The sequence below is a fragment of the Candoia aspera genome, chromosome 1, assembly GCF_035149785.1.
Source record: "Candoia aspera isolate rCanAsp1 chromosome 1, rCanAsp1.hap2, whole genome shotgun sequence".
In the NCBI taxonomy this organism is placed as follows: Eukaryota; Metazoa; Chordata; class Lepidosauria; order Squamata; family Boidae; genus Candoia; species Candoia aspera.
Window position 1 is genome coordinate 334855918 of NC_086153.1, and position 24915 is coordinate 334880832.

At 46.2% G+C, this 24915-nt stretch overlaps 1 protein-coding gene and 1 long non-coding RNA gene across 2 annotated transcripts; both read left to right on the top strand.

The window, feature by feature from the left end:
* The first annotated feature begins 1905 nt into the window (after positions 1–1905).
* HAPLN4 (hyaluronan and proteoglycan link protein 4) lies at positions 1906–19018 on the top strand. The gene is made up of 4 exons (XM_063289241.1): positions 1906–2085; positions 3025–3387; positions 13617–13919; positions 18672–19018. The coding sequence occupies exons 1-4, from the start codon at positions 1980–1982 to the stop codon at positions 19016–19018; spliced, it is 1119 nt and encodes a 372-aa protein (XP_063145311.1). The 5' UTR covers positions 1906–1979.
* A 188-nt stretch (positions 19019–19206) lies between these two features.
* Positions 19207–19996, top strand: LOC134490850 (uncharacterized). The gene is made up of 2 exons (XR_010067254.1): positions 19207–19433; positions 19464–19996. It is a non-coding gene; the product is annotated as an uncharacterized LOC134490850 (long non-coding RNA).
* The last annotated feature ends 4919 nt before the right edge of the window (positions 19997–24915 follow it).

The following is a 24915-nucleotide window of genomic DNA, read 5'->3' on the forward strand; positions in this document are numbered from 1 at the left end:
CCGCAGGGAGGTGGAATGATCTGTTGGGCAAGAAGAAAGTAGCCCATTCTTGGCCTATCGTCCACTGAAATGTGTGTATCTGCCACACAAGCACACTAAGAGGCTCTGGGTCCACATCAAGTACTAGTGGGCTTTGGGGTAGTTGAAGTAAAGCCAACAGTTCTGTTTGAGGACAATCCAGGACAGGGTTGGCATGCTCTGGGTTCCTTCAGTTAAACAATGTCAGCTGTGGAGTCCTTGGCGCTGTCTGAGCTTGGTTGTTTCCTTCCAGATGTTTCGTTGCCCGACGAGGCAACATCTTCAGCACACTAGTCGGCATCTTCAGCCCTGAATCAATAAATGAATCAACAAACATTCAGCTCTCCCAAATGGAGAGAACTACCACTAGGATAAAGCATGTAGAGTCCAAGCAGCGTTACTCTGTGTGTTTTGCCGCCATCTTGTTTGTTATTTGTTTTCCTGTTTTTTTTGTTTTCTTTCATTCAAACTGCTTGTTTTAATGGTTTCTATATATTTTGATTATTATTATTATTATGTACGCCACCCAGACTCACTATGTGAGATGGGCGGCTATACGAATGTGATTAAATAAATAAATAAATAAATAAATAACTTGCAAATGTTCAAAAAGGGAGACTCACTGCTGAACATCAGTCTACACCAGCCAACTGTACAAGGCAGTGTTTCTCAATTTTGGCAACTTTAAAACGTGTGGACTTCAACTCCCAGAATTTCCCAGCCAGTATTTACTCTGTGTCATCTCTTTGTCCCTTTGCCTCTTTTCGATCTAAGACAGTGTTTCTCAAACTTGGCAACTTTAAGATGTGAGGACTGCAACTCCCAGAATTCCCCAGCCAGCATGCTGAGAGTTGGTCCACACATCTTCAAGCATGCTGGCTGGAGAATTCTAGGAATTGAAGTCCATACATCTTAAAATTGCCAAGTTTGAAAAACACTAATATAGCTCTATCCCCACGATCTATTCCTTTTTTGGGGAAATCCACATTATTTAGTACAAAAAAGGAGTAAGAAATAGGAAGCCAAAGAAATTAAAAGGCATAGATAAGTAAAGGAAATAGCTAAACCTTCTGTATACTACTGTAACATTTAATATATCTCCATATAAATGTCTTTATTATAAACCATCCTTGCATCCACTGCATTCAAACTCCATTTCATACATTTGCCTTCTTTAAAAAGTTCACCTCTTTCTTTTCCAGAATTTTAAATTAAATTAAATTTATTTAGTTGTATGCTGCCCGGAGTTGCCTTGTGTGAAATGAGTGGCCATATAAACATGAGCCATACATACATACATACATACATACATATATACATACATACATACATACATACATACATAAATAAATAAATAAAACGAACATTGTAACTATTTGTGGGTGACTGATTAGGAAACACCCACAATTCTTTTCTGGTTTAATAGATTCCACCCACCTGGGTGATGATCTAAACCACCTTGGTGATGGCTCAAATGTTATGCGGATAAGCCTGTGGGTTTTAGCCCCATTTATGGCTTCAGGAGCGAATGGCAAAGCAACTGTGTCCATCTAACCCTTACTAAACATTCCCTGAGGTATCCAATATTCATGAACAACAAAAGGTGAAGATTTGCTCAAGCCAAGCATGACTCTTGGTGGTGCACAGCCATGCCATTTTCTTAGCAGCAGTAGGAAGTGGCTGGTGGCTGATTTCTAAGGTTTTTTTTAGAAAAGGTCCCTGCTTAGCTTACAGCTTTGGCAATCTCCCATCTGTCCACGTACTAACCAAAAGCAATCCTGCTTAGTTGTTTTTTTTTTTAATAAGCCCAAGGCATCTAGATGCTCCAACTTTAGCTGGCCGTAATATAGAATACAGCCCTGCATTTCTCTCTCCCCAGCACAGATGCACATACACCCTTACGATGCATCTCCTCTCGCTCTCTATGGTGCTCTATTTACACTCTTCCTTCTCTCTGCTAGATGCTCCTAGGATGCTATTTGCTCTCCTGTCTTTTCCATCTCCTGATGTTTTCCTGCCAGCCTGCACTGGCCCAGAAAGAACGGAAGAAAGTGGTTCATGTCTCCGGTGGGTGAGAGGGCTCTCCTGGGGCCTGGTCCGGGTGGGAGTCTGATCAGCTTCTCTGCCCACTTTTGTTCATACCTGTCAAATCCCAAACAGCAGCTCAGATCCAAGAAAGGTAGATTCCCAGGTTCATCCATCAGGTTTATTGCAAGGAAAAGGGGTTTAGGATGCAGTGTTTCCCAATCTTAGTGACTTCTTGGGGTGTGGACTTCAACGCCCAGAATTCCCCAGCCCGCTGAGAATTCTGGGGATTGGAGTGCACACATGTGGAAGTTGTCCAGTTTGAGAAACACTGGGTTAGAGAATATTGGAAACAGGAGAGGGCTATTTTAACCCTGAATTTTCGGTGAAGGTGTTACAGTAATAACCTTACATTCAAGCAAAGGCTGAAGTGAAAATATGGTGATAATTATTTTCTTTTTAAATTAAAAAGCAAGCAAACAAACATTTTAGGAACATTATAGGAAAAAAGCATTCTAGTAGCCTTCATCTCATACATCACCACTGAGATCTCCCAGGCTGTTTGATCTTGGATTTGGGGCCTGGGATCTAGCTCAGGACCCAGTTAGCAGGCTTGGAGCCCTCTGTCCTGATTGGCAAAGGGTCTCCAGGGATCTTAGCTTGCCACCTCAGATCCTTTTGAGGGGAATTGGGGGAGGAAGAACTCGGACTTTCTATGTGTGCTTTTCTGCCCTTAACAGAAGCAAGAGAAGAGTGAGGGTCACGAAACAGGGCAAGGGGAGTAGGACGAGAGTTGATTGTTTAGACTCTGGGCCAAACAATCAACTGATTAGCTTGGAAGAACTGAAATCTAATATTCATGCCGGATCCGCCCAAAGAGGCATCACTGTTCCTGCACACAAACATACTTGACCGCCCAAGCTCAGACTTTCCCTGTCCTAGATTTGAAATGAAATTCAAGATGTCTGGTTTTGTTCGCAGAGGATGACAGTGGTGCTGTTGTGGTTCAGACAGCACCTGGGAAGGTGGTCACCCACCGTGGGGGCACCATCATCTTGCCTTGTCGCTTCCACTATGACGTGTCGGCCCATGACCCCGATGAGATCCGTCTGAAGTGGACCAAAATAGTAGAGCCCATGTCATTTGAGGACGTCTTTGTGGCAATGGGGAAGGAGCGCAGAGCCTTTGGGAATTACCGGGGCCGAACCACCCTGCAGGAGGACGGAGCCAGTGACGCCTCGCTCGTCATCCGGAATGTCACTCTCCAGGATTATGGGCGCTATGAGTGTGAGGTGACCAACGAGCTAGAAGATGATGCTGGAATGGTGAAGCTCAACCTGGAAGGTTGGTGGAGGTGGACTGGGTGGTGGGCATCAGGTAGGTCATCCCAAAGAGAAAGGACCTGGGGAATGCAGAGAAGACCTATTGACAGACAATCCAGACAGCTTTCAATGAAAGAATCATGTCATCAGATGAGTTTTACTGAGGTCTGAAATCGATTAATTCCATATTAGTTTTCTTCTGAGAAAAATACTAGATTAAAAATGGTATGCTTTTTACTTTTTCACTAGAGAATGTCCACACTCACTGTGGCAGATTATGCCTTTTCTTTCCTTATGAAAATGAATAGGGAACTCCTTCCCCTAAGACTGCAAAATTCCTTTATTTGTGAGTAAATTTTATTTGCCCTTTACCTTATTAAAAATCTTTCTAACTGACTAATCCAGCCTTTCCCAACCAGATGCTGTCCAGCTGTGTTGGGACCTCTAGCGCTCCCATATCTGGGCTGCAAAAATCTGAATCACCACCAGATGGCAGCAAGTGGGTATAGAAAACCTTTTAGCTGCCAGTTCCAGTAGATATCTGGATTTCTGCAGCCCAGATATAGTGGCTGGAGCCATTTCCTTTTGGCCATGCTGTCTGGGAATCCAGGGAGTTGTACAGTAGCACCAACTCAACTGAGGATGTTGGGTTAATTTAACAGTGTTCCTTTGGTTATTTTTCTCTGGAAATATAGGGTCTTCAACTCACCAGGAACCAGATAATTGAAGTCATAAATTACTGTCTATCAGAGATGGGAGGTGGGGCTTAAATCAATATGGTAGAGATACATGAAAATATGAATGAGCAAGAGAGTGAGGGAAAAGAGAGATAAAACTTGGAGCTTTACAATGAAACCAACTGGTAATAAAATCAGTGATGGAGTTTTAAAGGTTAATAAAAGAACTCCAAGCAGCTAACAACAATTTTGCAAAGTAGAAGCATGAACCAAAAAGAAACTTGCACATTAAGCTTAATTATCTTCAGAAAATAAATTCAGTCTTCACACAGGTGAAGGTTAGGTGAAGAGGAAACACAGGTTAGGTGAAGAGTTAAAAAAAGGTAGCTTACATTTATTCAGTAGATCTGGATACAAGTAGCTTCATAGTAGAAAGCACTTACTTCATCCCTGGTTCTCTGTAGACATTTTCTATGGAAATAGAAGTGTCTGCGTGCAAGCGAGATGAAAGGACGAGAGCTGCATTCTGCAGCACCTCCTGCTTGCAGGTGTGCCCAAGAGGTAATGGAGAGCGTTAATCCCCAAACCCAAGAAGGAGGAGGAAGTGGAAATCAGGTGACCCATGTGACATCCCACAAGCACAAGAGAGATGCGTTTACTAGAGAGACCCCCTTTTATGCTTGTGAGACAATGCTGAGTTGACCCCTGATAATTCAGCAATCAGGATATTAAAAAGAAAGGAGTTCTTCACTGAGAAGGAACATATAATGGAGGCAGAGATACCCAGCAGAAGCCATCTGTCAGCTAAGGAGACGTGGGTATGCAAGTGGAATCATAGTGCTTGACACACACTACATCATTTGCATCATTTACATGATGACATCACGATGCATCATCCTGGCTTGTAATGGACAACTATGCCTCTTTCTGACAGACATTTGTTTTTAATGTATATTTGCTCTTTCTTACTAGAACACTGACTCCTTGGCTGGGTTTGCCAGGGAAGGATGCAAATGGGGTTGGGGAAATTGTGGGTCTTAAACTGTGTGAACCAGTCCACTGGTCGAAGCATGTTATGGGTTCACAGTGATTGTTTTCTTGTTAACCCAGTTATAGGTCTCAGCAGTTTTGGTGAAACCAGCCTGGGTGGCACCAGGTGTAGAGATGGAACAGTACTCTTCAGATGTGAACAGTTCTTACTATTAGACATTGCAAGGGTGCAAAGTGTGAGTTTCCAGTGTGAATCCAGCCATGTGGAAGATAGGTCCATCAGAAAATGTCAACATACAACCTCCATGAAAAGAACAGTTGATCTTTAATAACTGGTTACTAAGGACAGAGGAACTGTCCCACCATTATTTATTTAGGAAAGATTTGCTATGTCATCTTTCACAACTGAAGCCATTAGTGGACAGCTAGGACCACTGAATGGAGCAGAGCTTAACACAGTGGAGAAGCCATGCACAGAAAAAGAATATTATCTAAAATAGCTTTAATGAGCACGTTAGAGAAATATAGGTTATGATCTTACACACTTAGCCCACCCAAGCATAAAGAATTACACGCTTAGACAAAGTAGATTCAAAAGTAAGTAAGAGAATATCTTACTGATTTATTTGGTCCAGTTACATCCATCTCAGTAGAAAAGTTGATTATTCTGGTTCTTCTTTCTGTTCCCTAAACTTAATTTACCCGCAGCCCTCATTGCTGCTGAAGGCTGCGTGCAGATAGAGGGAACCTCCTGAATTCTAGGCCGACCGCATGGCCCACGATGGAGGGTGAGCAGCTTGCATGCCGCCTTCCTTGATGGTGGAGGAAGAGGAAGTGACGACTGTGGGAGGGGCAACAAACAGCTTCCACACACATAGAGAATTGCATCATGGGATCAACTCACCTACATGCTAATGAGGCATGCTGATTTGCTGAGATCTCCAACAACCACAAAGATCAATTTAGGAACACTGCAGTAAGAATATTTAAACCAACTACTGTTGTTGTTGTTTATTCGTTTAGTCGCTTCCGACTCTTCGTGACTTCATGGACCAGCCCACGCCAGAGCTTCCTGTCGGTCGTCAACACCCCCAGCTCCCCCAGGGACGAGTCCGTCACCTCTAGAATATCATCCATCCATCTTGCCTTTGGTCGGCCCCTCTTCCTTTTGCCCTCCACTCTCCCTAGCATCAGCATCTTCTCTAGGGTGTCCTGTCTTCTCATTATGTGGCCAAAGTATTTCAGTTTTGCCTTTAATATCATTCCCTCAAGTGAGCAGTCTGGCTTTATTTCCTGGAGTATGGACTGGTTGGATCTTCTTGCAGTCCAAGGCACTCTCAGAATTTTTCTCCAACACCACAGTTCAAAAGCATCGATCTTCCTTTGCTCAGCCTTCCTTATGGTCCAGCTCTCGCAGCCATATGTTACTACGGGGAACACCATTGCTTTAACTATGCGGGCCTTTGTTGTCAGTGTGATGTCTCTGCTCTTAACTATTTTATCGAGATTTGTCATTGCTCTTCTCCCAAGGATTAAGCGTCTTCTGATTTCCTGACTGCAGTCAGCATCTGCAGTAATCTTTGCACCTAGGAATACAAAGTCTTTCACTGCTTCTACATTTTCTCCCTCTATTTGCCAGTTATCAATCAAGCTGGTTGCCATAATCTTGGTTTTTTTGAGGTTTAGCTGCAAGCCAGCTTTTGCACTTTCTTCTTTCACCTTCATCATAAGGCTCCTCAGTTCCTCTTCGCTTTCAGCCATCAAAGTGGTATCATCTGCATATCTGAGATTGTTAATGTTTCTTCCAGCGATTTTAACTCCAGCCTTGGATTCCTCAAGGCCAGCTTGTCGCATGATGTGTTCTGCATACAAGTTGAATAGGTAGGGTGAGAGTATACAGCCCTGCCGTACTCCTTTCCCAATCTTAAACCAGTCCGTTGTTCCGTGGTCTGTTCTTACTGTTGCTACTTGGTCGTTATACAGATTCTTCAGGAGGCAGACAAGATGACTTGGTATCCCCATACCACTAAGAACTTGCCACAATTTGTTATGGTCCACACAGTCAAAGGCTTTAGAATAGTCAATAAAACAGAAATAGATGTATTTCTGAAACTCCCTGGCTTTTTCCATTATCCAGCGGATATTGGCAATTTGGTCTCTAGTTCCTCTGCCTTTTCTAAACCCAGCTTGTACATCTGGCAATTCTTGCTCCATGAACTGCTGAAGTCTACCTTGCAGGATCTTGAGCATTACCTTACTGGCATACGAAATGAGTGCCACTGTTCGATAGTTTGAACATTCTTTAGTGTTTCCCTTTTTTGGTATGGGGATATAAGTTGATTTTTTCCAATCTGATGGCCATTCTTGTGTTTTCCAAATTTGCTGGCATATAGCATGCATTACCTTGACAGCATCATCTTGCAAGATTTTGAACAGTTCAGCTGGGATGCCGTCGTTAAAACGTAAAACAGCAGCAACCGACAATGTCTAAGCAGATCAGTGAAACAAAAATTTACAGCAGATAGTGATGGCCATTTTAGAAAAGGGTCAGCTCATTAGTTCATGTAATAATCGATTGGACACCATAAGTTAAATGACCTTTAAAACTCATTTAATACCAAATGGAAGATATATTTGTGACAAATGAACAGCACAGAGAAATGAGAACCTACCAGAGTTCTACCTTTGTGCCCGAGATACATACATGCAGGAGTGTCTGCAGGGTATGGTCAAAAAAGTCAAGATGGCAGGCTTGATGGTGCACACGTGATGCACATGAAAAACAGGTGGAGCTTCAATCGCACTGTTGTGTCCACCATCTTGCCTTGTTTGACCATTCCTTGTGGACACCTCTGCTTGAAACCTGTGGGCCACAGTGGTGGCAATAGCTCTCCAACAAGCAGTTCCTGGTCAGGGAACATGTGACAATTAGCGTAGCAAAGTATCCTTTCTCTTTATAATGTGAGTGTAAAGCAGACTTTCCTTAATTTGGGGAGAAAGAGCAGAAAGCTAGCAAAGCTTTTGGATGGTCAACCCACAACATTTGCATGTTTGTGAGCTGCCAGGCATGTTCAAAGTATTCTGTGTCTGATTTTCCGTTTCGAAGTCTACCCAGATTTGCGTTTGGCCTATGAGTGTGTGTTTAAGTATTCCTACCCATTAATCCTTAAGGAGCTGCAACGATTGGCTGGCCCTTTCTCCCACCTGCTCACCAGTGTGTTGTTTCTTATTGGTCAGTTTCTCAAGTAGATCAACCTTAATTTCTTTGAGTCACTTTTCCAACCCATGTTCTGGTTCCCCAACATCTTCAGAATGCTGGGAGTTGAAGTCCACACATTTTAAAGTTCTCAAGTTTGAGAAACACTGGTTTACAGCATCTCCAGACTTGTGCCCCCAAGACAGGTTGGTCTGCAATAATAATAGGAGTTGAACTCTAATATACCTAGAGAACATCATAAAAGTGAACGTTGATTTAGGGCTTCAAAGGTTAACAGTAAAAATTGAAGCCATTAGTGGACAGCTAGGACCACTGAATGGAGCAAAGCTTAACACAGTGAAAGATGTGCACAGAAAAAGAATATTATCTAAAATAGCATTAATGAGCATGTTAGAGAAATATAGGTTATTGATCTCACACACTTAGCCTTCCCAAGCATAAAGAATTACACACTTAGACAAAGTAGGTTCAAAAGTAAGTAAAAGACTATCTTACTCATTTATTTGGTCCAGTTACATCCATTGAGGAAAAGATGATCATTCTTGTTCTTCTGTCCCTAAACTGAATTGACTCTTAGCCCACATTGCTGCTAAGAGCTGCATGCAGAAAGGGGAAAAGTTCTGAGTCTAGGCCCATGCACGGCACCCAGAGATGGAAAAAGCAGCAGCTGCATGCTCCCTTCCAGGATGGTGAAGAAGGAGGAAGTGAAGACAAAGGAATGTGGGAGGGGCAACAAACAGCTTCCTCCAGAAGCACATAGAGAATTTGCATCCTAGAGCGAACTCATCCACATGCTAATGAGGCATACTGATCTGCTGGAACCTCCAACAAAAACAAAATCTCCCTTGAGTGGCACTCAATTCCCAGTGAAGCACGGAGGTCCATATACTTTTCTTAGTGATGACATGGAAGTGATCTGCATGGTCTTCTTCTGGGGTGGCTTTGGAATTCCCTGGTCTTCCAGACCTGGTCTTCCCTGGTTGTCTTCCATTCAAATATCAACTTGGTCCATCCCTGTTAACTTGTCAAGATCGCTCAAGATAATTTGGGCTGCTGCTGAGCTGGGCTGAAGAGCCCAACAGCCACTGTTAAAAATGAGACCAGAAGCAAACTAGTGAGACATGCAGGGTGCCACTAAGACAACATACGCAAGATAAAGCTCTGGTCAATCACCTTCCAGAAGGATGGCATGATTATTCTGATTTGAAGGAAAAGATGTTAGACAAGCATGCAGAGGGGTCTAAAAAGAGCTGGGCATGCCTCACTGAGGATATAGAGATATATTCAGCCCACCTCATGGTGCAGTTAAACAGCAGCAACATTTTCTCCCCATTTCCCTGCTTCCTCCTCCCTTCCTTCCTCTTGTCTGGGATGTCCCACAAATTGGCCTGCTGCTATCTGTCTACAAGAAAGCCCCCCAGTCACACCAAAGGGTATGGGGAGGAGGAAAGAGAAATTGAAAATAAAAGTTGTGTATCCTCATTGAGGCCATCAGATGTGGTGCTCTGGCCTAGCAGGGATCCTACACACAGCCAGTTCCCCCAGATTTTTCTCATATTTTATGGCAATTAACAATCAAGAAGAGGCTATGCTAAGAGATGTCAGATTGGGCTGCAACCATTCAGATGTCCAGTAGATGGGAGCAAAAAGTTAGGTTTTTTAATCCCTTTTTGCCCTCTAGTGGTCACCAAGAGTTTTGCAACCCAGAGTATGCAAATAATAAAGGGTAATATCTTCATTACCAGAGAACCAGTGTAGTGGTTACTGCATCAGGCTAGGAACCAGGAGTCTGAGAGTTTGTCATGCGCTGCCTACCGCTGAGTAAAACACAGGCACTGTTTCAGGGAAAGCAGGTTCAGGTTTATTTCAGCGTAGTGCTGGACGAGAAAAAAGCTGAGAGTGAAGGGAGCGCGCCGGTGCGGGGTTTAAATACCCCGCGCCGGTCAGCGCCCCCTCACTTTGGGTTGCGTCATCCCCCCTTAGTCCTGCATGCTTCCGTGCCGGTAGGTGAAGGGTCGCAGGGCCCCTGCTGGTGCCCCGGGATTGCCCATAATCTGTTTCTTCCTTCGGCCGGTGATTGCTGTCAGCTGGGCGATCTCCGTTGCACTTTGCTGACAGCTTCAGGTGTGCCTCGTGATCCGCCCTGTCTTTGTCTTTCCTTCTTCCTCTTTTGTGTCCTGATGGCTGAATCATCCGGCCGGGGTCTGTGTCTGTTGTTGTGCGTGCTTTGCTTATCTTAAATCCCTTCCTCTGCTTCCTCGGTATTGTCATGTGTGCTGTTGTGCTGATGTCTTCAGCTCAATGGCACTCATGACAGAGTTCTAGTCCTGCCTTAGGCACAAAGCCAGCTGGGCGACCTTGGGCCAGTCCCTCTCTCTCAGCCCTGGAAAGGAGGCAATGGTAAATCACTTCTGAAATGTTGCCAAAAAAACTACAGAGACTTGTCCAGGCAGCCGCCAGGAGTCAAGACTGACTTGAAGGCACCAAGAAAAAAAAAAAAAGTCTTCACAGCAACCTCATGGTTCCTGAGGTCAAGCAAGACCTATATTTTGATGCTTCTCATTATAGACATTGTGGGAAGAGAGCCGGGTTAGTTTATGGCAGCAAAACATTAGGAGTCTGGTAGCACCTTTGCTAGCTAATTTTATTAAAAGGCATAAGCTTTTGTGACTTGCAAAAAGTCAGGATTTTTTACAAGACCTATGAAATGCTGAAGGCAGAACCAGCGCTTAGAGACACCCTCCACCCTCCAACACTTTCTCTGCTGCATTAAATCAATCTCGTTCAGCTGAAAATATATGTTCAGCTGGAGTCTGATGAGATTGAGTTAGGGTAGGACGATGAGGAGGAGACACGGAAGCTGCTTGATGCAATCAAATCAAATTTCTTTGGAAGTACTAGCTTTGGTGAAAAAATTGGTTCAGTCAAGGAAAGCACAGAGGGGGTCATCCACCAAGGAGGGTGCCTGCTTAGCACTGCAGGCTCAAATTAATCCCTCCCCGCAGCTCTCGCCTTCTGCCCGGGGTGCAGGTGTTCCTGAGGTCCTGCTCCCCAGAGCCTAATTGGATTGTTCAATCCATTCAGATAAGGCCTCCAGCAATGGAGGGTTTCCACTGCTGCTCTGCACCTAGCCTCCGGCATAGCATGGCCTCCCTGTTTTGCGTGGTGGATTTATACATGCATGGGATGCATGTATGCAAAAAGGGACTCTGCGCAGGGAGGTGTCTTGGTGAAAATTAGATTTATACATGGGAAGGAAGGAAGGAAGGAAGGAAGGAAGGAAGGAAGGAGGGAAGGAGTTATGGAGGAAGGATTATGGAAGAGGGAGAGGAGGGGAGGGGAGGGGAGGGGAGGGGAGGGGAGGGGAGAAGGAAGGAAGGAAGGAAGGAAGGAAGGAAAAGAAAGTGGAGGGAGGGGGAGGGGGGAAGGAGGGGGAGGGGGGGAGGGAGGGAGAAGAAAGAGGAGGCCAGGGCAGAGCAGGGTAGAAGAGGGAGGGAGGGAGAGGAGGGAAGGGGAGGGGAGGTAAGGAGAGGGGAGGGGAGAGAAGAAAGGGAGGGAGGGAGGGAGGAAGAGTAGGGAGTGGGGAAGGGAAGGGAAGGGAGGAAGGTTGGATGGCATCCGTTATGTGAAACAAGAGCTAGCTTGAAAGTCAGCCTGAGAGAGGTCTCGTCAGCACCCCCTCATCCAAGTAGAGTTATCATACAGAATGCCACAGGCTTTGGTCCTGAGCCAACCGTTGTTCAACTTCTTCATTCATGTCTCGGATCAGGGAATGCTTACCAAATTTGCAGGTGACACAGACTCAGGTGGAACTTGCCGCTTTCATCAGAGGGCTGGCCTGGTGGGACCTTGATGGTCATGACCTTAGTCCACACCACCCCTTCCCTCCCCCGCCCTTGCAGATGCACTGACAGAGACAAATGCAGCGTTATTCACCTCGGAAAAAGCAATCAAATGCACAGGTACAGAGTGGGCGATTCTTCGCTCGGCAGCAGCAATGGTAAAAGCCGCCACCACCAGCTGAATATGAATGAGCAGAATGACCGGGCTTGCAAACCCCAAAGGCGGTTTGAGGCTGCCTGGGCAGAAGCATGGATTCCTGTTCCATTTTGTTCTGCTTCGGTTCGGCCCCTGCCCTCAGTTCTGGGCACCACCCTTTTAAGAAAGATTCAGCGAAACTGGGAAACTGGAACAGCTCCAGAGAGGGGCAGGGAGGCGGGTCAGGGGCTAGAAACCCATCTTGCAATGAGAGAGGAAGGGAACCGGGTGCAGCTCGCCTTGAGGAAAGGAAAACTGCAAGGGGGGGCGGGCAGCTGGCCTCCAGCATCTGGAGGGCTGCCCCATAGGAGAAGGTGAAGATCTGTTTCATCTCATCCAGAAGGAGGACCCAGATGAGTGATCGGGAGGCAGCTTTCAGGGGAATGTTAGGGGAAAAAACTTCCTAATAGCAGGAGCAGTTTGATGGTGGGATGAAAGGTGCAGACAGCTGGTGGGGTCTCTTTCCTTGAGTATGTTCAAGTGAAGGTAAGCACCAACTTGAAAGCCTGACAGTTTCTCTCGGTCCCCTCTCATCCTGAGGAGAATCAAGGCAGAGTTGTTTTGAGTTTCTTTCTCACACCCTCCCCTTTCCCAGCACCGAGTCATCGTTTTTTCCTCTTTGAATGGCTCCTTAGAAAGTTATCTCCATAATTGTGTACATGTTTGTGTGGGTTTGTTTCTTTTTTATCTTCCTGCCTGCCTGCCTGCCTGCAGCTGCCCATCTTAAAACCAAACTCTGGGCAGCTTACAACCCAACAGTAAAAAAAAAAAAGCAGCGACAAAAGCAAAAAAATACAGGAAAACCAAAACCTGAAACGCCCGGCACCACAATCACACTTCGCCGATGCAACCCACCACGTTCCCATCCTCCTCTGACCTCCCCTGACTCTAGTGCCTGGGAGATATTTGCCATCTTTTATTTTGGTTTCTTAGTGTAGTTTCTAAAATGTTATTTTACTCGTGAGTCGCCTAGAGTCCCTGGGAGCCAGGCAGCATACAAATTTTAATGGTGATGGTGATGATTGGATTTGAGGGCCTAGGGCCTCTTACAGTCTTGGACTGTCTCAGCCTATTCACATCCTTCTTGCAAACTCCCGTAGGGGAGAGATGGGTGGCGAATAAATGTATAAAAATGAAATAAATAAAACTCTCCAGGGTGGTCAAGATGGTGCAACCCTCCCTTTCCATCTCTGCATCCCTATGCAAGGCGTTAGTTGTGTCCTCTTGCCCGAGTGGAAATCCAATCCAATGGGAAGACGTCAAGGGGGGTAAGTCTGGTCAAGGCTGGCCTTTGACCCGAACTCCCAAGATTCCTCTCCCTCTCTTTAGGGGTGATCTTCCCCTACCACCCTCGCTTAGGGCGCTACACTCTCAATTTCCATGAAGCACAGAAGGCTTGCCTGGAGCAGGATGGGATCCTGGCTTCCTATGACCAGTTGCACGAAGCCTGGCTAGAAGGACTGGATTGGTGCAACGCCGGGTGGCTGGAAGACGGCTCTGTCCAGTACCCCATCTCCAAGGCCAGGGATGAATGTGGACGAAAGGACACCCCGGTCGGAGTGAGGAACTATGGCTACCGGCACAAAGACCGTGAACGTTACGATGCCTTCTGTTTTACTTCAAATCTGAACGGTAAGCTCAGCTTTTGTGCTCTGGGTGTGCCTGCTGTAAAAAGGTCTTATCTTTCTTGCCTCCTCACCCAGTGGAAAGCCATTTCAGTTGATTGATTGATTGATTTCTATCCTGCCTTTATTATTTTTATAAATAATTCAAGGTGGCGAACATACCAAATACTCCTTCCCCCTCCTATTTTCCCCACAACAACCCTGTGAGGTGGGTTGGGCTGAGGGAGAGGAACTGGCCCAAGGTCACCCAGCTGGCTTTCATGCCTGAGGCAGGACTAGAACTCTCATACCACGCCTGATTGGCTCTTGGACTGAGAGGGAGGGACTGGCCCAAGGTCACCCAGCCGGCTTCCATGCCTAAGGCGGGACTAGAACTCACAGCCTCCTGGTTTCTAGCCCAGCACCTTCACCACTAGGCCAAACTGGCTCTCAATTTAATTGTGAATTAGCGGATGGGCCATTCAGAGCGAGTCTTCCAAAACATCTTCTTGTTAGTTTTTGTTTTCGAAGCAAACCAAGAAGAACAAAAAGATTTGGATGAATAATTTGTCCACCCAATGTGGAATGGCTCTGAAGCTTCTGCATATCGCTCAGCCCTTAGGTATGACTCACATAGTCAGAGAGACGTTAAGGGAAAAAGTTGCCAAAAAAAAGAAAAACAAATTACGCAAAGGAAGATTGCACGTCTGTGTGCCCCTTGTATAATTGATACAGGTCACGAGACCCCTCTTTGCTTGCCAGATGGATCATGGAGAGATTCCTCTGGTTCCGGCCATAGAGCAAAACCACTTCGCCACATGGATAAATGCTTTCACCCTCTGGTTTGGACGTTTATTGCTCCCTGCCCTGATCCATGAACTCCACCGTGGGAATTGTGGGCCATTTGCAGGCAGCTGTTCTCACCAGGGGAACCCTAAGGCCGGTCCAATTTGTGGAGCAAGCTGTATTTTAACTGCCATGAATCAGGCTGTTGGAGCATTAAAACCTGTAATTAGAGAAAAAGAGGGCAAGGGAATGAGAAAGGGGAAATTAGTTCTTGATCTCAGCTATGGAAAAGCAGAGAGCCACAGCTTGTCTGCACTAGTTCATAAGAAAACTGGATGTGCTCTCTGTAAGTCTATAATCTGTAATGTACAGGTAGTCCTCAACTTACGACTGTTCATTTAATGACGGTCCAAAGTTATGATGGCCTTGGAATGGGTGCTTTATGGCCTGTAAAGCACTTCCAAGTGTCACAAAATGTTGTATCATCCCCTGCAGTCACATGATTGCATTTCGGGCACTTGGCAACCAGCTCGTATTTACAACCAGTTGCAGTCATGTGATTGCATTTTGCAATGTTTTTTGCCATTTTCCAGCAGAAAATGCCCATTGGGAAAGATTAATGTCCACCATAAAAATGGTCGCAAAATCAGGTCTGGTCATGTGGTGACTTGACTTATAACCACAGTGACTTATGATGGAAATTCCAGTCCCAATTATGATCCATGTGTGGACTTCAACCCCGCCATGGTGGCTGGGGAGTTCTGGGAGTTAAGTCTGCACATCTTAAAGTTACCAAGGTGGAGAAACACTGCTCTAAGGCAGATCATCATCTTCTTTTAGCCATGTTCTCCTACTTACATAGGGGCTATTGAAGGCTGGGAGATCCTCTGAAAAACACGGGAAGTGGCCCTGTATGTATGTATGTATATATTTCATTAAATTTATTAAAGCCACCCACTCCAGCAGACTTTCAAGGGGATTAGGGGTTGTAGTAGGTAGAACAAGGGTCCAGCTCAGGTTGTTGCTGTTTTCAGTTCCATTATAGTAATTCCCTTCTGGTGTGTACTGGTAAAGTGCGGCAATGAAGCGGTTTTTTCCTGTGATCGCACACATTATGTCATGCTGCTTTCAGGTTTCCTGTTTCACCAATGTTCAGGCATGCACACGTTCTTCAGTCAAACACATCAGAAGTGAGCTCAAGAAAAGCACATCAAGTGTGATATCTCCATCTATCTATCTATCTATCTATCTATCTATCTATCTATCTATCTATCTATCTATCTATCTATCTATCTATCTATCTATCTATCTATCTATCTACCACCTTGTGCTGTTTTTCCTGATGAGCATGTGCCTTCCTGAGTATCTCTGAAACAGCAGTCCAGAAAAAAGCCACATTAAAACACTTGCCATGGGGTTCAGCTCCTTTGCTCCTTTGCTCTTTCTTTGGCCTGCACTAGATCACCACTTTGCGCACATGCACTAAAATACTCAATGCAGAAAAGAGATCTCAGTATATAACATGCAAAATCCTTATGTCAGGATTCTGGTGTAGTGTTTTGCTGATATCCCAAAGCATAAGGGCACCTCAATAAAACAGTGCACAGAAAGAATCTCGGCGTAAACTGTGGGTACTGTGTGTGTGTGTGTGTTTGTGTGTGTGTAACAACTGGTAGTGTTGTACCCCCCACCCTACCCCAAGCCCTGCTGTAACACTGGGAAGGTGGGAAGGAAAGAGCAGAGGAGGACCCCCAGCAGTAAAGAGGATGGACTTAGTTACAGCGGCGATGGGTTGGGAGAGCTGAAGGACAGGTTAGGGAGAGAGCATCAAGGAGAAAAATCTATCTATTGTGGTTGCTAAGGATCAAGATTGACTTGATGGACATAATCAATCAATGCTGGAGCACAGTTTTCTACAGTTCTTGCTGGTTTATATTTCCCAGAGCTTTTAATGTGCGGTCCACTTTTAATCCAGATAACACAGCATGGGGAAAGTTAATTTACTAGGAGTGAATGCAGAAAATGAAACATACCTGAGCCAGTTCCCACAAATCACAGCAACACATTTAAGAGAATGCTGGGGCCGTTTCTGGCAGTCTGCGAGCTCACTCCTCCGGGCTTCATGTCCCATGAGCGAAGCAAAAAAGGTGGTAATTGAGCCTGGAGTTGGCAAGATGATGGAAGAGTCTGATGGGATTTGTCCCGAGGAGCGTAAATTACTTTTTCTTAGGTGGATCTGAGCAGGGGGCATCATGGGCTTCCTTTGTGTAATCGGGGGCAAGCTAAATAGCAGCAGATCAGCCTGGTAATGGAGTGCCTTCATCGGCTCATCCATCTTTGCACTGGGAGGCATTTAATTTCTTGTTGTTCACTTTGATTATGTGAGGGAAACAGTGCTTGTGTGTCTGTGTGGATGGGAAAGAATGAGATATATCCCAGGAATAAGATTCTTTTTAAGAAGAGAAGACGTTGGAATACAGGGCATTGCAGCCTGGGAACTGGGTAAATACAGGTAGTCCTCGCTTAACGACCACACTTGAGACCGGAATTTTGGTTGCTAAGTGAAGTGGTCATTAAGCGAGTCCAACCAAATTTTACAATCTTTTTTGCGGTGGTTGTTAAGTGAATCACCATGGGCATTAAGTGGACCATGTGGTCATTAAGTGAATCACACAGTTCCCCATTGATTTTGCTTGCCAAGCCAGCCGAGAAGGTTGAAAATGGTGATCACATGATCACAGGATGCTGCGATGGTCATAAGTATGAAGTGGTTGCCAAGTGCCCAAATTGTGACCACATGACTGCAGGGACACTGTAATGGTTGTAAGTGTGAGAACTGGTTGTAAATCGGTTTTTTCAGCACCATCGTAAGTCTGAACCATCACTAAATGAATGGTTGTTAAGTGAGGACTACCTGTAGAACTTGGGAGGCCGTGATATGTGGCAGACTGAGGGGTGCTCCTCCATTCTCCATTTATGCTTTTTGTTCTAGTTTTGGCCTCTGTACAATTAAATGGGGGGAGGAGTAGCTGCCCTCAAGTGGAGGAAAAACTTGTAAGAAACCACTGCAGGAAGATTAGCAGGTGAGGAAAATAAGGACCCCGGTGTGACCTGTCCTTCTATTTCAGCAGCAAGTGGCTCAGAGGGTCATAATTTCCATAACTGCCCAGCTCCTTCCAATAGATCCCGGGGGCTTCAGAGAAACAGCTGTAGCCCTTTAAGGGTGTGGAATTCCAGTTTGCACCTTTCAAACGGCTCCTAATCCAACATGCGGCCCCGCGCTAGATCCCTGGAGGTGCGGCCGATTCATTTTGCGTCTTGCCCATTTTGATCATGCCAACAAGGTTTCATGGCTGATGCTCTCCCCTGTGTTGGATGAATCCCCGGGCTACGTTCACCTTCTGCCTGCTGGGTTGCTTTCGGTCAGCACTGATGGTCTGCCAAAGTTAAACCTTTCCCAAGCAAGTACGACAGATTTTACAAAAACATTAAAATGGATTCATATGTCTTTGTTCCTTATCATTTTATGAAGACCTCCAGGTGCTAACTTCTTTGCCCCTCAATTCCTCCACCCCTCGGACCAGTGTTTCTCAACCTCGGCAACTTTAAGCTGTATGGAATTCTGGGAGCTGAAGTCCATACAGCTTAAAGCTGCCAAGGGTGAGAAGCCCTGCCTGGGACTATTCTGTGTTTCTGGACATCTTCAGCTGACTGCCCACCAGATACCTACATTGCTGGCCTTGATGATGGACACCGGGGCATGGCAGGGACTCAGTAATGTCACCCCAGAGGGTGGGATGGAGAATGTCCACCCTTTGGGGGTCATGGTTGAGGCTGGGTATTTTAAAGACATTGGGCTGAAGATTTGTCAGTGACCTTCAGTGGCGCTACGTGGGGGAGGGACTTGGGGACCCAATTAAAAGGGCCATATATGTACTGCAGATCATACCCCTTTCTCATCCTCTCCCCTGCCTCTCCTCCTGATCTCTTCCAGGCAACGTCTTTTTCCTCAAAACCTACCGCAAACTGAGCTTCCCCGAAGCCATCCAGGCTTGCAAGTGGAACGGAGCCACGGTGGCCAAGGTTGGCCAGCTCTATGCTGCCTGGAAGATCCAGCTCCTGGACAAATGTGAGGCTGGCTGGGTGGGAGACGGGAGCATTCGCTACCCCATTGTCAACCCCCGGGCTCGCTGCGGGGGCCAGGAGCCTGGCGTTCGCAACCTGGGCTTCCCCGACAAGAAGTACAAACTCTTTGGGGTCTATTGCTACAAAGAGGCTGGCAGCAAGAGGTCCCAGAAGAAGAAGGAGGCTCCAGGGAAGTGGAAACCTTTCCATGTGTAAATGGGAGGGGGGGAGCCAACAGCCCGAGGGCCTCCATTTTCCTGGCGGTTCAAGCCTTGGAGGACTGATGCGATTTGTCTCCATCTCCTCTTTGGGGGAATTGTTGTTCGAGTCAAAAAAAAAAAGAGAGAGAGGCTGGTTACGCAGTCCCAAACTGAAAGAGAAGGACTCCCCCCTAGCCACCAGATTCAGCCGAATTGCCCGGAATTTCTGGGAACCCTGGAATGTCGGGGATGGATTGCATCCCGCCGGCCGGAGCTGCCCCCGCTGACCCCCACCTGCTCATCTGAATCTTCTTCAGCATCATGGGAAGATCACAGGTGTCACCTTGGCCTTCTGCAATTGCTGCCACGTGACTGCTGCTGCTGACATAGCTTTGGGGATTTCCACGCACTGGGTAGAGGAGAAAGGAGAGGTTGGTGGGTGGGTAGAGGAAAAAGGAGAGGAAAGATGGGACTGGGGAAGGGGTGGATTTTTGCAACAAGTTTGCCGCATGCTTAGCCACATATTTGGAGGAGGCCTGATAGTGTTCCATTATTTTTTTTTTGCATGACTTGGAGGGCTGCAGCCCAAGTGTCCCAAAAGTGAGTTGAAAAATCCAGAAAAGTGGGGATGCTTCTCCTCCCCGGCAACCCTGGCCATTCTCATCCAGAAGGCATTTTCTGCCGCAGAGGACCCAGATCCTCTAAGCTGGCTTTCCTGTGGCTGTTGTCATGCATTCTCGAGTTGCCACTGACTCCTGGCAAACGCCCTCCAGGCTGTCCTGTTTCTAGCCACGATGCCGCGATCTTGCAGGCGAGTTGGGTTTGCGGTCTAGCAAACCGAAGGCCAGCTCCCCCATCAGTGAGTGGTTATGGAACCAGGTTGTAAAGACTTGGTCCTCCCCGTCGGTATGTTTGCTTTGCCTGCATTAACCCTGTAAGCCATCATGTATTCAGAAGATTCTCTGTTCAAATGAATAAATCTGTGCGCAAAGTGTTGGGATGGGGATCGATTTTGGACCTGAATGGCAATCCTCACCCAGGGTTTGCAAACAGTAGCCAGAAGATGAGCAAAAGCAAAAGGACTTGGTTGAAAGATAGCAATCTAACCATGGTTTAGAGCAGAAGGACAAAATTGGCAGGTCTCAGCCAGGCTCTGGTCTACCAATAGGGGCTGCCAGGATCCAGACCAGTGTTTCTCTACCGTGGCAACTTTAAGATGTGGAGTCCTTGGTGCCCTCTGGGCTGGGTTGTTTGCTTGCAGATGTTTCATTACCCAACTAGGTAACACCATCAGGGCGAGGGAGGGTGACGTTTGCTGCCTGCAGTGGGCAACAGAAGACATGATGAAAACACCTTCCCTCCTCACCTTCATAAATTTCCTCCTTCTTGTGTTCAGGAAACACACACAGAGATGATCTCTCTTTGAGGGACGTTTATTTACTTATTACTTAATAATAATACGTAATTGAAAGAGATCACAAAAAAAGAAAAATGGACCAGAGATTGATGTGCCAGTTCATGATGTGTACTCAGGGAAGATTTTTGCTGGAAAAATGGGCTGCTGTCAGGGTTGGCAAGATTCATACCAGGTGCTGGAAGCAGCTGAGGATGTTTTATGCAGGCGAGTAGTGGGTGAGTTCATTAATGCATCAGAAAAGCCACCTCCTGCTTGGAGGATGTTGCAGCATAATGCGCACATCTTGGTTAACAGCCGTCCGTATAAAACATCCAGCAAAGGCTTGATTAGATGCCTCTTTGACAGCCTGGCATCATTAGCAAACGTCTCTTCAGAAGGCACTGGGAAGGTAGCTGAACTCTGGAAGAGGCAGGAAGCAAAGTTGATCCTGGCCAACTCTTCTCCCTTCTCCCCCTCTCCTCTGCCTCTCCCTCCTTCCATCTCTTTCTGTCCCTCCCTGTCTCTTCCCCTCCCTCTGTGCCCCTCCTGCCCTCCCTCTCCCTCTCTTTCTTCTTCTTCCTTCCCCTTCCCCTCTCCCTCCTCTCCCCTCCCTTTCCCCTCTCCTCTCCGTCTCCCCTTCTCCCTCCCTCCTTTCTCCCTCCTCTCTTCCCTTCTCCCTCCCTCCCTCCTTCCCTCCCTGCCTCTCTCCTGGATTCCTTCCCTCCCTCCCTCCCTCCTTCCCCCTTTTCTTCTTCTTCCTCTCCCCCTCCTTCACTCCCTTCTCTCCCAGATTCCCTCCCTCCCTCTCCCTCCCTGTCCTTCTTCTTCCTCTCTTCCCCTTCCCTCCTCCCCCCTCCCCCTCTCTCTCCTTCCTTCTCCCTCCCCCTCCCTCCCTCCCTCCCTTCCTTCCTTCCTTCCTTCCTTCCTTCCTTCCTTCCTTCCTTCCTCCCTTCCTTTCAGAAACTGTGTCACCCTTTTGCACCTAGAAGTCTATCTCACCACCTTGGCAAATGGCACCAGACAGAGAAGGCAAAGGATTTTCACAGGGTCCCCTTCCCTGTGCCAGGCTCTCAGGTGGCCTGTTGTTAGTCAGTTAACCTGTCTTTAAAGCACGAGGGGAATGCATGCCCTCTCCCCGCCCACCCCGTCTGTTCTTGATCGTTCACCGAATGCAGCCAATTTCCATGCTAGAGATTTGCCTTTGATTAGCGATTCCCAGAATGTTTTTTAACTAACAGGTTCCACAGCCTAAAAAAAGTTTGAACCCCCCTGATCTATAATATCAAAAAATCAAGAGGAGTCTGGTTGCACCTTTTCCAATTAACACATTTTATTATGCAGCTCACAAAAGCTTATGCCTTTTAATAAAATGTGTTAGCTGGAAAAGGGGCTTCCAGACTCCTCCTAACCTTCTTCAAGACGTACTTCAGGTTATTCTGTTCTCCTACGTAACTGTGGGCCTGCCCCTGTACGAAAATTCACCTGTTCAGCCCCTCCCATTAAGTGAAATGAAGCAGCTGAGAACAGGGAACAACCTGGAACCAGATGATCTGCTATCAGAATAGCTGTTTTGCCACCTTTTTCGCCCAATTCAGTGCCTTCTTCATGGCAACAGAATTGTAGAATTGTAGAATCAAGGGGTTGGAAGTGACCTTAGGGGTCATCTAGTCCAACCCCCTGCCCTGAGAGGAACCCAGACAAATGCCTGTCCAATTTTTGCTTGAAAATCTCCAGTGATGGAGTCCCCATGATCCCAGGAGGCAGGCTATTCCTCCGCTTCATAGCTTTCATGGTCTGGAAATTCTTCTTTATAGATTAGAAGTTTGGATCTCCCTTTGCAAAGCTTCCATCTGTTAGTTCTTGAGCTACTGTTGGGCACTATGGAGAATCAATCCAGTTCCTCAGCATCCTTCTTGTATTCTACAGTGACTGAACCTGGACTTTATTCTGGGATTGGTCTCATGATCTCCTCAAGAGTATACCACTGTTGATGCAGCCCAGGATCGCATTGGCCCTTTGGGCAGCTGCAGCACACTGCTGGCTCATGTTTTAATCAGTCAGGGACAGTAGCTCTATAATAAAAACTGTCTTGAGGATCTAGCTTGTGGAAGTCCATCCCCCATCTTTTTGTAAAAGGCCATGTCTGTGGTGGAGGACTCAGAAACTGGCTCAGTTTTGTGATAGTTTGGTGGATCCTAGAAAGAGGTTTGCCTAGATTTCAGATTTTTTCCTCCCCCTTTGTGAGTTAAATGGATTTTCCCAAGAGTTATTTGCTTATCCATCTTTTGCATTTCAAGTCATTGCATTTCATTTCCCCCAATCCTTGGGACTTTGCATTATGCCGAAGAATATCAAATCCCAGGCAAAAATGATTTACAGATTGTGTTGCTGTTTTCTCACTCCTGTCATTTATTATTCTTCAAATGGAAATTGGGGGGGGGGTGAGTTTAATTGCCAGCTGTGTCTTGCAGACAGATATGGTCCTATATCTTAAGTCCACTGCCATGGCAGTTTTCTGCAGGAAGTGCAGCTGTGTGCATGTTTTACACAACCGCCACTTTGACCTGAATATGAAGAAGAGATAGTGATTCTATCTATCTATCTATCTATCTATCTATCTATCTATCTATCTATCTATCATCTATCTATCTATCAAATTTGTCACCGCCCATCTACTCCCACCAGAGGGACTCCAGTGATGATGGAAGAAAACAAACTGTGGTCTTAGGAACTGTTAAAAAAATTTATTAAAATGTCCAGCAGTACAGAAGCCACAAAGGGCCTTGTTGTCTCTCCCCCACCTCCCCCTTTTTGGGGAGGAAACACCCAAGGGGCAGGAGGGGGGTTACACACAGAGGAGGACTGGACACTGCAGTTATGTTGAAACAGCAGAGGCTGGAAAGGTGCTGACTGCACACACCGCACTCACACTCTTGTGTATGCATGCCCCACATCCACACATACAAACACATCCACACTTGTACATACACCCACAAGTCAAACCCAGCTTCAGAGGTGACACTTTTCGCTTGCGGGGAAAACAGTTCTGCAGCACTTGTGATTGCAGTGGACGTGCCTGATGGGCTGCGCAGATGAGCTCAGGAACAGTAACGCCTACCAGATGCTTTCAGAAAGATCATTTTAGGAGGCATGATTAGATTTCTGGCCTCCTGTTCTTTCTAGTATTGAGAGAGACCTCAAAGGTCATCTAGACTAACCCCCTGCCAGTGCTGGAAAACAGGTCCTCCAATATGACTGCTAGGTAGTTCTCTGGTGGTCTGTTTTTGAAAGCCACAAATGAAGGTAAGTCCATCACTTTTGGACGTGGCTTGTTCCACTGTTGAACAGCCCATATGGACTGAAAAAGTTGACAGCAATAAAAAGGGTTTCCTAAAATGGCCTCTTCTCCCTGCCAAGCAGGCCCGCAACTAGGGTCCGTGTCATCCGGGGCAAACATGGATTCCACGCCCATTTTGGTGCCCCCCCCAGCACTCATTTTGGTGCCCCCCCAGGGTGGTGCCCAGGGCATATGCCCCGCTTGCCCCCCCCCCAGTTGCGGCCCTGCTGCCAAGAACATCCCTGGGGTCAAAAAATTTAAGATGGCAGCCATACCTTTATGGCACAATCATACTGACTTTTTTTACCTCCTCTCCCTGCAGCTGCCCCTGACCAAACTTTGCTTCACTAGATCTTTACATTAATTCTTTAGTGGGACTTAGTTCTGTTTAGGTGGGTGCAAGGTGTATCTATCCACTCCCAAATCTGCAAAGATCTCCTTTTAAATATTTGTACCTGCTTTAGAACTGAGTATTTGGGTGATTTGCAAGAAGAATTATGAAAGAATGATTATGACAAAGAAGAATAAGGGACAAAAATCCAAATGCCTACCACTTGTAGCTTGTAAATAGAATGGCAGAGCGTAACCTTATCTTTTTAACTAGCAGGCTTCAATTTCTATCCTTTCCTTGAAAAGTAGGTTTCACTACATCTCTCAAATAAAATGAACGAATGGAGGGACGACATGCTTCCTTTGTTCAGGAAGTGGGGGGGACGTTTTACTCTGGCAACCTCTTCACCTACAGTTTGAAAAGTCTATCGTGTGCGTAGAACAGTGCATGGCAAACGACGCCTCCATACGGGGTGCCTATAAAATCTTTGTGCAGTTTTAATTTTTAATACCTTCCCTTCTATATAAAATATAAGCCATCTGTGAAATGCAGCAGAGGAGGAATTCATTTAAGATGAGGCATTTTTATTTGTAGGACTTAATTTCCAACATCTGCACCATCCGCTTGGAGGCAAAGCATTGCACTGTTCTGAAGTTCTCTGAACACATTTTGCAGTTGCGTTGGGTCACATTGGTTAGCCTAGCCTTTCAGCCAATACCCATTTCATTTAACTCTTGAATAAATTCCCTCTCTGTGGTGTTTTACTGATTGTTTGTATCTTACATAGAAGTGAGTAAAAATCGAAGCTGCAGAAAGGCTTTATAGACATGCTGTATTCAACAGCAACCT

Excerpts from the sequence above, each read along its gene's own strand:
- HAPLN4 (XM_063289241.1), top strand. The coding sequence starts at position 1,980 with ATGCTCCTAGGATGCTATTTGCTCTCCTGTCTTTTCCATCTCCTGATG. Across the intron at positions 2,086-3,024 it reads GAAAGTGGTTCATGTCTCCG|AGGATGACAGTGGTGCTGTT; the intron begins GTGGGTGAGAGG and ends TTTTGTTCGCAG. Across the intron at positions 13,920-18,671 it reads TTTTACTTCAAATCTGAACG|GCAACGTCTTTTTCCTCAAA; the intron begins GTAAGCTCAGCT and ends GATCTCTTCCAG.